The 11,206-nt window shown below is 58.5% G+C and overlaps 1 protein-coding gene across 1 annotated transcript in view; it reads right to left on the bottom strand.

Annotated features, from left to right (window-relative positions):
- Positions 1–478: 478 nt before the first annotated feature.
- LOC104494933 (1-phosphatidylinositol 4,5-bisphosphate phosphodiesterase gamma-1-like) overlaps positions 479–11,206 on the bottom strand; it is a gene marked incomplete at its 5' end in the record, with an annotated part of 10,984 nt that continues 256 nt past the window's right edge. Inside the window, 30 exons of the mRNA XM_010137836.1 lie at positions 479–530; positions 608–792; positions 914–1,002; positions 1,182–1,343; positions 1,544–1,658; positions 1,810–1,958; positions 2,263–2,487; positions 2,634–2,730; positions 2,852–3,015; positions 3,378–3,444; positions 3,838–3,934; positions 4,153–4,256; positions 5,228–5,305; positions 5,605–5,788; positions 6,107–6,226; positions 6,366–6,566; positions 6,771–6,958; positions 7,062–7,169; positions 7,364–7,483; positions 7,761–7,929; positions 8,021–8,141; positions 8,323–8,408; positions 8,509–8,627; positions 8,707–8,808; positions 8,919–8,991; positions 9,900–9,934; positions 10,026–10,106; positions 10,234–10,318; positions 10,860–10,907; positions 11,017–11,110. Coding sequence (XP_010136138.1) covers positions 479–530; positions 608–792; positions 914–1,002; positions 1,182–1,343; positions 1,544–1,658; positions 1,810–1,958; positions 2,263–2,487; positions 2,634–2,730; positions 2,852–3,015; positions 3,378–3,444; positions 3,838–3,934; positions 4,153–4,256; positions 5,228–5,305; positions 5,605–5,788; positions 6,107–6,226; positions 6,366–6,566; positions 6,771–6,958; positions 7,062–7,169; positions 7,364–7,483; positions 7,761–7,929; positions 8,021–8,141; positions 8,323–8,408; positions 8,509–8,627; positions 8,707–8,808; positions 8,919–8,991; positions 9,900–9,934; positions 10,026–10,106; positions 10,234–10,318; positions 10,860–10,907; positions 11,017–11,110 — 3,518 coding nt within the window. The remainder of the gene's footprint in view (positions 531–607; positions 793–913; positions 1,003–1,181; positions 1,344–1,543; positions 1,659–1,809; positions 1,959–2,262; positions 2,488–2,633; positions 2,731–2,851; positions 3,016–3,377; positions 3,445–3,837; positions 3,935–4,152; positions 4,257–5,227; positions 5,306–5,604; positions 5,789–6,106; positions 6,227–6,365; positions 6,567–6,770; positions 6,959–7,061; positions 7,170–7,363; positions 7,484–7,760; positions 7,930–8,020; positions 8,142–8,322; positions 8,409–8,508; positions 8,628–8,706; positions 8,809–8,918; positions 8,992–9,899; positions 9,935–10,025; positions 10,107–10,233; positions 10,319–10,859; positions 10,908–11,016; positions 11,111–11,206) is intronic.

Here is an 11,206-nt window from a genome sequence, read left to right as displayed (position 1 = left end):
CCCAAATGTCCCCTGTGTCCCCATCCTTGTGCCTCGCTGTCGCCAGGATGGAGGTGGCCGGTCACGCCCCATCCTGGGCCAGCTGGATATCCATGCCTCAGTTTCCCTGTCAGGCACAGGGCTTATCACACCTCCCTGCCATGGGGTGGTGGGACACAGAGGAGGGAGGGTGAAGAGGAGCCGTGGTGGCTGCCCCTTGGGGACAAGGATGTGGCCACAAGTCCCAGGGGACATGGGATGAAGCTGGAGGCCCCAGGGATTTACACCAGAGCGTCCTGCCTCCCACCTCACCCCGATGGAGAGACGTCACAGGCAGAGCTACCCGAAGTCCCCTTTTGTCCCCAAATTTGTCACGTCACTATCACCCGGTCCCGGGCGTGGAGGGGGTCCCGATCCGGCCACCCCACCTCCCTTGGCAGCAGGAGAGGAGGAGGTGGGGAAGGTCCACAGCAGGCTGGCAGGCTCATGTCCCTCCAGCTCAGCTGCGTTTGGTGACCATCTGCCTGTCCCTCTTCTTCTTCTCCATCAACCTGGTGGGGAGGAGGGTGGTGGCCTTAGGGACCCTTTCAAGAGGGACCTCCCGAAGCCACGAGGAGGGGACACTCACTTGCGGTTGCGGACTTCAGTGAGCTCCATGAGCCGCTCCTGGGCTGCCCGGAGCTCATCAAGCCGCTGCTGGTAGCGGGAGTCACAGCCGTTGGTGCGCTCGTAGCTGGAGACCTGGCTGGAGAGCTCACTGGCACGGTCCCGTAGCTGCTGGATGGATGAGTAGAGGTTCTCCTCATCTTCCTCCTGCTCTGACACAAGGGTATGAGGCTGATGGAGTGGACAGGACACCCCAGGGTGCTGTTGCCCCTTGCTCCAGCTGGGGAAACTGAGACACAAGGTTCCCCAAGCTGCCTGGGCCACCTGCCTTGGCGTTGATGATCTCAATGTGGATGAGGAGGGCAGCGAGCTCCAGGTCCTCAGTGTAGCTGTTCTTCAACGGCACTGACCGGTAGCCTGGACACAACACCACAGCACAAGCTCAGTGCCACAGCAGGGGCCGAGCCCCTCGCTATGGCCAAATCTTTGAGGAGATGATGATGATGATAATTGCAGGGGGTTGGACTAGATCATTCTACCATTCTGTGATGATGATGATGATGATGATGACGGTGGTGTGAATGGAAGGACCATACCTGTTTTGAGGCCCTTGACAGGGAAGGTGGCTTGTGCCAAGAAGTTGGGGTCACTGAACATGTCCTCCTCGTACACCACGAAGCGGAGAAAGGCGAACTCGGGGTTGTTTATGTCAAAGACGAACTGCTTGAAGAGCCAGACGGGATTGAAGCCATTGTCGGCTGGAGGATGAGGAAAGAGCAGGGAGGGTCAGATGCATGGACATCACCAGCAGCACACTCTTCACTCCTCCACAGAAGCCAACCTCATCACCCACATGTCCCAGAGAACCCCGAAGGGCACAGTTAGGCTTGTCCTGGTGTCCCCACCTGTCTCCAGGGCACAGGGACTTGGTGGGAACATCACCGGGGCGGACACTCACCTACAACGTCCGTCTTGTTCTTGCTGTTGTCGTACTCGGAGCCGCACACCTCCACCTCCACGAAGGGGCACACGATGCTCCTCCCATTCTTGGGCAGGTGCCTGGCACCGAGGATCTGGGGGAGGAAGAGGAGGGTGAGGCCTGGCCACGCTGGGCAAAGAAGGACTCCTCAAGCCAGTCCCAGTTGAAGCAAAAATGAGGAAGAAGCAAGTCCCCATCTTGATGTTGACCACCTCAAGGTGGAGTTGCTGTCCTCGCTCACTTGCCTGCAGCTGGACCGTGATAGGCTCCACGATCTTCAGGCTGTTCTTGTCAAAGGGGTCAAAAGTCTCATCCCTCATGATGTCAGGCTGCAGGACGTAGCCGCTGCGGCCACCGAGCATGAAGAGCGCCTGGTTCAGCTGCATCGGCTTGTCTGTGGCCATGGGGACAGAGCAGCTCTGAGCCATGGGGTTCACAGACCTCCCCAATGCCCTTGGGCAGAAGGTCCTGCCCTGACAAACCCCCTGTTAGGAGCCCCCAACCCTGATTGGAGAAGGGATCCAGCTGGGTTTTGCATGAAGCCCCATGGAGATGTCCCCATCGGCAGGAGGACAAAGGTTGGAGAGATCATCCAAACCACCTCCAGCAACAGGCCCCAGGGCAGAGCCACCGGGGATGGAGATTTTGAGGTGCCCTTCAGGGACGAGCCCAGCCACCGCCCCAGGAGCAGGATTTACCAGGTGTCTGGAAGTTGAGGGCCACAAGCTGGCTACCGCAGATCCACATGGGCAACGGGTCATAGTTGGAGGAGTCCAGGCGCTGCCCTTTGGGGTAGATGCGGCTGAGCTGGCGCCGGTTGTACTGCAGGAACTTCTTGCCCTTGCTGCGGTTGGCATACTTCTCTGCCTTGGTCTCCGGGAAGGAGGACATGTCCCGGTAGCACGCCTTGTCTGTGCCAATCTCTGAAAGCATCAAGGTGTCCATCAGTGGAGGACATGGGCCTCTCTGGTGGCCTGGGGGTGGCCCACCATGACTGCTTGGTTTCCCCAACCCACCTCTTCCCATGTTCATCCCATTACCCCCCACACCCCTGTTCTGCAGCTCTTACTGTCCTCATCAAATGGCACCGGTCGGCAATACACAACCAGCTCAGAAAGCTCCAGTGCGATCTTCTTCCTCCGCTCCATGATCTTCCCCTCTTGCATCTGCACAAGGGAAAACAGGAGCTGAAAGTCTCCCCCTCGGACTCCTCCCGCACAGACACTGGGGACCATGGCTGGGATTGGGACCATCCAATGTCATCCTCTGCACCCCGGTGCCCCTCACCCTGGCGTCAGCATTCTGCGTGGCCTCTCGGATCTTGGCCACCCACTCGCTGAGTTCCTCCTGCGTGTCCGCGGCCACATCCAGTGACTGGGCTGCGTGGGACATCTGCTGGGAATGGATGGTGAAGACAAATGGTTTGGAGCTCCTCCCGTCTTTGGAGATAACTATAAGGACATCAGAGGGGGGCTTTACTCGAAGACATTCCCAACGGATGGCTCTGTGGAGCAAACGAAACCTCAGCGGTCCCACTCCTGGGCCCCCACCAGCCCCTCCTGGCACCCCACCAGCAGCTGGGGTCCTCCTCCCGTTTTTCTGAGATGTAAATGTCCCCTGAATCCTTTGGACCTCCAAATTCCTCCCAAACTAGCCAAGTCCCCCCAAACCCAGCCCCATGTTTCTTTCCGTCACCTTGTGCCAAGCACAAGCCTGGCTGGCGACTGCGGGATGAGTTTGGGAAGCCTCAGCTCCTGGCACAGAGCTTCAGCGTGGGGCACAGGCCATTCCAGGACATGGTGGGGACACTCACCAACGTGGCAGGATGGCACATCGATGAAGCCCTTCAAGAAGTTTCCCAGGGGGCTGTTTTCCGATGACTGCAAGAGAAGAAAGAGAAGGGGGTGGTGGAGAAGGCATGTGGGGCTGAGCCTGGTGCCTGCTCCACCTGACAGCTTCCCTCTGGCCCTTCGAATCGTCCAAGTCAGAGAAAAGTAGGGAAAAAACACCCTCTTGGTATGCTCTGCTCCATGATGGGGCATCCCCCAGCCTCTGGGTAATGGTCTGGGCTGGCACAGGACTGGGATCATCCTCCAGCTTCCAGAAAAGGTCCAAGCTGAAGCCGGGCTGGGAGCATCTGCCAGCCTCTGGATAAGGGTCTGCACTGGACCAGGACCATGGGCATCTCCTCTGGATAATAAGGGTCCAGGCTGACACAAGGCTGGGAGCATCTCCATCTCCCTTGGCCCCAAGGGAGAGGACATGGCACTCACAGCCTCATCCTGCTCCAGCGCTTGCGTGCTGACGATCTCCTCCACATAGTTGGCCGGGAACCACAGTTGCTTCTTGCCCCCGTAGTCCCCCCGCCACCTGCAAGGGGTGAGAGGATCAAGGCAAGCGGACCAATTTGGGGATGGGGACAGGGGCGTTCATGCTGAGTACGATGTTGGGGAGCGGGTGGAGAAGGGGGTGGGGGGACAGAAAAGGAGGCAGTTAAAACCCACTAGAGGAGGAAAACCCAGGGTGGTCTCTTCCACCTCCCACCCAGAGCAATGCCCACCCTGGGGAGGCCACCCGAGCACTCTTACCAGCCACCGTCCTGCTTGTCAACGTTGTGGATGATGGCCTGCTTGCAGAATGACAGCTCATCCTCCCGCTGCGCTTTGTAATCATAGAGAGCCTTCACTGTGCACTGGGCCACAGGGGAGAGGGACACGTGTCACCACCCAGTGCCTGGGGATGCTGGTGGACAGCGTCCAGCCTCTCAAGCCCCCATGGTGGAGCAAGGGGACTCCTGAGGGTCTGACAACTCCAAGTTTTGCATCCAAATTGCTCGCGCCAGCAGTGAGACATGTTAGAGGGGACAGGCTAGAGGTGGTCTTGTAGGACCACTGAGTTCAGTGCAAAGCGGAGTCCTCTTCTGGGTCCCCCAGTGGTTTCTCCCGGTGCACTGAAGGGGTTAATTCCCCGATATTACCACACTCACTGGAAAACACCTTTGGGTTAAGTTTTCACATGTCTGGTCTTAGCCTGGGAGCTGCTCTCTGCAAGGGGACCTTTAAGGAACAGCAGTGCTGGACCATGAGATTGTAGGATCACAGGGAAGGAACCCTGGGGCTCCAGTTCAGCCCCCTCCAGGGTCAGCTCCAAGACCAGCCCAGTCCCAAACACCTCTGAGGATAGGGCAGGTCCAAGACCAGCCTAGTCCCTAAAACCTTCAAGGATGGAGATTGGGTCATCTCCAAGACCAGCCCAGTCCCAAAAACCTCTGAGGATGGACAATACATCACCTGGGAACTGACCCCAGAGCTGCTCTTTTGGGGTTCCCCAGTACAAAGGGAACCATGGGGGTTTCCTTGCTGTTGGGGCAAACTTATGCCTGGTCCTTGCTCCAGCTGGGCTCTCCACAGACCTGTCCCACCCACCATGCTGTGATAATTTTGTTGCTGATGCTTGGCCTGTCCCCAGGTGATGGTGATGCAGGAAGGGTCCAGCTCCAGCATTGTTTGAGGGTCAGAAAAATGCAACAAAACGTCACCACTTCTCAGGTCAGTGGTGGGAAATGTGATGGGTCTTGGCAGGGGACCACCCAGAAGCCCCAGCACTAGAATCATCATGTCTCACCACCCTCCACCTCCCAGGAACATCAGATTAGCCCCTTACCCTGGCCATTGGCATCTTGTTGGCCTCTACATAGAAGTGGGGAGTCCGCACCTCATACAGGGCTCCATAGTCCAGCTCCTGCAAGGAGAAATGCCTAAGTGGGTCACCCAGATACTGCAAGGGGATGTGGTGGGAGCCAGACTACCATGCATGATCGAGGGGAGGTTGAGAGGGACATAATGTCCCTTTGCAACTTGTTGGAAGGGAATTACAGCACAGCTATAACTGTGGGCAATGGCTGTGGAACAAGCTCAGCCAGTTCTGGCTGGTCTTCAACCAAGAGGCTGGAGAAGACCATGGTGGAACTGGGGATGGGGCTTGGTTGCCCATGGCATGGAGCCCTTGTCCCTACTACTCCCACTGCCAGGAGCACTCACGGTGGTGCCCATCTTCTCCAGGGTCTCCTCGTTGATGGGGTAACGCAGCTTCATCTTGCGGTAAAGCGGGTGCTTCTCATAGTAGCTGATGAGGTCCACCAGGCTCTCGAACTCAGCCGAGCTGCCCAGCATGAAGAGCCGACCTTCCTGCTGGATGCGGCAGTGCTTGATCTTCCCCTCCGCCCTGGGACCAAGAGAGCCAAGGAGGGGATATGTGAGGGGCGGCCATGATGGGGACAAGCAGGAGGTGATACTCCACCCCAGAAGGGATGTCACTGATGTGACCACCCTGAGGACAGTGGCTTTCCCATCACTGCAGCTGGGAATGTCCTGCCCTGTGACAGCATCATGCATCCAACCGTGTCACCCTGTTGATCCAGAGCAAAGCTCTGCCACCCCACGTGGACGTGAGCCATGAGACATGAGCCAGGCAGTTCTCAGTTTGGGCAGCAACATGGGCACTGAGGCCAACCCCAACTGGCCTTGTGATGGCCACACTCACCGGAAGGAGATGGCATAGGAGTTGGGTTCGCTGCGTTTGCGCACCAGGAAGGCTCCATCCCGTGGGACTCGCATCAGCATGTGCTCGGCCTGCAGGCGTGTCAAGCTGGCGTGGTACCACCTGGCCGGGCAGAACATGGAGGTGGTGAGCTGGCACCACCATCCCCACACCCTGGGGGGCACCCAAGACCTGACACCAGGGATGGAAGAGGCTGGTGAACCCAAGGGACCGAGGGGATGGGGATGGGGACCATCCTCACTCTTTGCTCTCATGGGCATTGGGTTGGGGGACGGGGTCGGTGAGGCGCATCTCGAACTCGTTGCAGCGGAGCGGCACCTCGCGGTAGTGGCAGATGAGATTGTAGAGGCTGTCAAAGACCAGGTTGTCTGTCAGGTAGAACTTGGTGGCCCCGGCCTCCTGCCGCGAGTGGATCCGGCAATGCTGCACTCGGCTGGACCTCCTGCCGTGGTGGTGGGGGAAAGTCAGTCAGGGGTGAGTCAATTCAGGTCCATGCACTCGAGGGTCTGCGTGCTGCACAAAAAGGTGCCATTTCCCCCCCAAAATAGCCATTCCAGCCACCAAACAGGGGATTGGCTGGAGGACCAACCCCTGGTGGGATGCCCAGACTGGCTTGGCAAGGGTTGGACCCCCCCAGGACTCCTACCAGAAGGAGAGGGTGTAGTCGCCCACGAAGGTCTCGCTCTCGCGCACCAGGAAGGTGCCGTCCTTGCCGCCCGTCTCGGTGCAGTACTCATGCAGCAGCTTCTCGGCGATCTGTCGACCATCACGGCCACCTCCCAGCTTCCCGTGGAACCACTTCTCCGTGAAGTGCAGCTCGTTGTTGTTGAACTCCTGCAAGTTCACCCCAAAATGGGCATTGCCACCCTCTTGCCCCCCCTCACAGAGTCCTCCTTAAATCCCCCCAGCCCACGGACACATCCTGCCTCTCACGCACCTCCTTCTGCTCCACCTCCTCTTCATCCTCATTGAACTGGTAGCGAGATGTCTCCTCGGAGTAGTAGATCTTGTTGCTCGTCAGGACAAAATAATGGGGGCTCCAGGTCTGGGAGGGAGGAAAAGTGTCACTGGGGCAGGGAGGATGATGGCATGGAGGGAAGGGCTTTGGAGATGCCCGTTTCTGTCCTCTCTCATCCCTCACAGTACTGCAATGGTCTAGGAGAGCTTGTGCCCCGTGCCTAACCCAAACCCCAGTGCTCATCCCTGGCCCCTGGCTGCCATCAGCAGCGATACGCTTACATGGTCGATGGGGTCTTCAAGGTAGAGGATGCCGTTCTTGATGGAGTTGCTGATGTCGTTCTCTGAGTAACTGGCAGTGGATACCTCCTCGTACAGGTTCCCTTCGACCAGCTTCTTGTGCTGGGGACAGTCCAGGGAGGAGAGCTCAGCGATGGGCGTGGTGTCCCCATCACCCTGAGCTCCCAGCCCTCAGGTGCCTGCTGCTGCAGGTTCCTTCCCACTGCCCACTGTTCCCCTTGTCTGCACTTTGCAATAGAATATTGGAGATAGGTCCTACTGTGTGCAGAGGGATATTGCTCTTGAGTCCTAGGATTTGGGAGAATCACCATCCCTCCCAACCCCACATGGTGCTTGTCCTCTTACAAAGAGGGGCTTTGGGGTGGTCCCCACTCTGCACCTTGATTAGGATCTTCTTCTTGAGCTGGGTGGGTGAGGGCAACTCATCAGCATTGATGTCCACTGGCTTGGTGAGTAGCATGTCCCCAAAGACCTTCTTGAAGTGGGAAGCCATGTTCCTCTGCTGGACGATGCTGCAGTGGTCTTCAATGGAGAGAATGATGGGGAACCTGGAGGAAGCAGGTGGGAGTGGTGGCCTCGGATGAAGGCTAAGGACATGTTACCTGCCCAGCTCAGAACTGGAGGGTCACTGGGGCTTACTCAGAAGTGACAAACGCATGCTCCTTGATGGTGTGCAGCACATCCAGGAACTTGATCTTGGAGGTGAGCGTGTGGCCATGGTAGATGATGGGGAGATCATCTGGGCCATCCCAGCAGTCCACTGAGTGGGGAGACACCTTGGTTAACATGCTGGTCACTGACTCTGCACTGGGGACCATGTTTGCAAGTCCCCAAAGGACAGGGAAGATCCCCCTTCCCAGTGCCGTGGGATGGGTGCAGGGGATGTGAGGCGAGGTGCTGGTGGGAGCTTAGCTCCTCTGCGAAGAGCTACGGGGACTCACGCTCGATGCAGCGGCAGCCCATGCGCAGGCAGCGGGCATATGCCTCCAGGGAGGACTCACTGGAGAACTGGTCCCCTGTCAGGTACCTGCAGAGGAGAGAGAGAGAGCATCAGCGGCCAGGGCTGCTCCAGTCAGGGTGATGGGATGCTTAGAGAGGTCCCTGAGGAGTGCCCACCCTGTCCTTACGTGTTGTGGGAGGAGGAGATCCAGTACTGGGACAGGGGGTGGTTCATTTCCTCAGGCACCACACGCTCATACTTGGCATCCATCACCATGTTCTCCTTGGAGAAGAGGTACGTGAGGAACTGAGAGGGAAGCAGAGAGGTCAGAGCCTGATGGAGCCGGAGAGACACCCCTGGGTAGGTGCTGCGAGAGGCCACCCACCTCATCCAGCTGGAAGGAGGGGTCTGTCCCCTCACTGGAGCTCTCCTTGAGGTAGGTGCACATGTAGTCCCGCACCATGCCCACATCGCTGGCCCAGGCTTCCTGGGGTGCAAACAGGGCCACCGTTACGGGAGGTACCAGACTGGGTCATCCCATGGGGGTCCCCAGTGTTGTGGCCATGGGATGCCACGGGGGTCTTGAAGAGCACCCACCTTCTGATCATGCAGCAGGAACTTCTGGAAGTCGTAGAGGGAGACTTGGCAGAGCTCGGGGCGGTCCACATTCCTGGGACACAGAGCAGCCATCAGTGAGGAGCAGGAGCAGGAGCTGGGGTAGACCCCGTGGGAATGCCAAGGCTGCCAGCACCCACCTGCAGCTCAGCCCCCCAATGTCCCCCAGTCCCTCCCCACTCCCGACAGCTGCAGCAGCTGGCAAAGGGCCTGGGGAAAGCATGGCACAGGCCATGGGGGGTGCAAGGGAGACCTCGAGTGCTGGGTGCTGCTGGAGAAAACACTCCCAGTGTCACCCTGTGACCTGGGAGGGGTGGGCACATAGCCGGAGTGTGCAGCATTGCCCCAGGATATGGGGAGGAGGGCAGGGTGACATGTCCCTACATCCCTGGCACCCATCCCTACTCACATTCCTGTTTCCATATGGACACCCATCCCTGCTCAAATCCCTGCTCTCATCTCCACTCCATCCTTGCTCATTCCCACTCCCATCCCAGCTCCAATCCCCTCTTCCATCCCCTCTCCCATCCCTGCTCCCATCCCCTATCCTATTCCTGCTCCCACCTGTGCTCCCATTGCTTCTCCTGCTCCTGCTCATCCCTGCTCCCCTCACCACTCCCACCCCTTTCCTCATCTCTGCTTCTGTCCCTGGTCTCAGCTTCTCTCCCTTTGCTGCTTGTACCCGCTCCCATTTCCATCCCTCCTCCATCCCAGTTCTTATCCCTTCTTCCATCCCCTCTCCCATCCCTGCTCCCCTTTCTGCTCCTATTCCCAGTCCCATCTCTGCTCATCCCCACTCCCATCCCCACTCCCATCCCCTCTCCCATCACTGCTCCCATTCCCGCTCCCATTTCCACTCCCATCCCTGCTCCCACCCCCTACTCTGTCCCGTTGCCCACCCAAGGGATCCGACCCTTGGAATGCCATCTGGGATGGGAGCCACAGGGCTCCTGGGATACTCACCGCAAGGGGAAGGAGAGCTCCAGCTGCTCGATGACCTGCAAGGCAAAGGAGGGGACCAGGCTTGGCTGGTGGTGGACGCGCCGCACCGGGCAGGGGATGCTCAGGAGGACAAGCTGTGGCTCTTACCGACTTCTGGGCATCAAACATCAGGTTTTTGTAGAACTGGATGAAGTGGGAGAAAGTCATCTCATTCCTGGCTTCCACCTCCTGTGGGAGACGGGGCTGAGTGAGACCAGGGTGGCCACCCATCTGGAGCTGGTGACACCGGGGTAGCTCCAGCCTGGCTGTGGGGGCTTGAAGGCCGTCATAGCTGGGGTGCCCAGGGAGTCCTTACCACGATCTTGTCCCGCAGGAACCTCATGTTGGGGACGCGGTAGTTCACCTGGGGCAGCATGGCCTTCAGGTCCTTCACTGTGATGCTGTGGGAGGTCAAGCTGCTATCAGGGCGCTGGCCAGACCCCACAGAGGATGGACAACTCCTGGATGTGTCTCAGCAGGTGGCACCAAGGGTCCCACCCCAACTGCTGGTGCCAGTATGGCCTCTGGCATAGGGGTCCCACCCTCACGGAGTGTGGGCCCCCCACAGCGGCACAAGACCTCTAATTACATGGGGTCTGACATGAGCGTGAACAGAAGGTCAGGGAGAGAGAGTGCGTCCAAGAACCAGTTGGGTGCTCTAAGGCACTGTCCCATCTGGAGATGATGCCCATCCCCATAATCATTGAAGTTCAAATTCACTTGATTTGGGGTCTTTCCTGTCTTGGGAAGATGTTTATGGGCAGCGAGGAGGGGACTTGCCCTCAAGTCTCTGATTTTTTGTGCACCCCAAATAACCTGGTCCTACCTTGCCCCACCCCAGCCTGGCTTAGCCTCCAGATGCAGGATGCAACTGGAGGGATATGGTCTTGTTCAGCTGAACCTACCGGCCACTTCCCGGCATGGAGCCATGTCGGTGCTCACCTGCCTTCCCGTGCCCGGTCCATCCCATCAAACTGCTTCCGCAGCCACCTGGGAAGGAATGGATGGTCAGATGGTGCTCAGCCCCAGGGGGACAAAAGCCGGGGGGGGTTGTCCCCCAGATGGGGACCAGAAATGGAACCTGCTGGTCTTTCCTCACCTCTCAATCTGCAGCGGGGTCTGGGCTTTCTGGGTGTCCGCCACCAGCCAGTTGAGACCAGTTATCCACAGGTTGATGTCCTCCTCACAAAAAGCTGGAGGAAGAAGAGGAGGGTGGTGAGGGTGGGGATGGGGGAGATGGGATGCTGGGGAGTGGGTGAGAGTCCAAGGGTGGCTGCGGAGAGGTGGCA

This window comes from Buceros rhinoceros, unplaced genomic scaffold (assembly GCF_000710305.1).
Source record: "Buceros rhinoceros silvestris isolate BGI_N320 unplaced genomic scaffold, ASM71030v1 scaffold44706, whole genome shotgun sequence".
In the NCBI taxonomy this organism is placed as follows: domain Eukaryota; kingdom Metazoa; phylum Chordata; class Aves; order Bucerotiformes; family Bucerotidae; genus Buceros; species Buceros rhinoceros.
The sequence above is the reverse complement of the archived record's forward strand: the minus strand, read 5'-3'. Positions and strand labels throughout refer to the sequence as shown.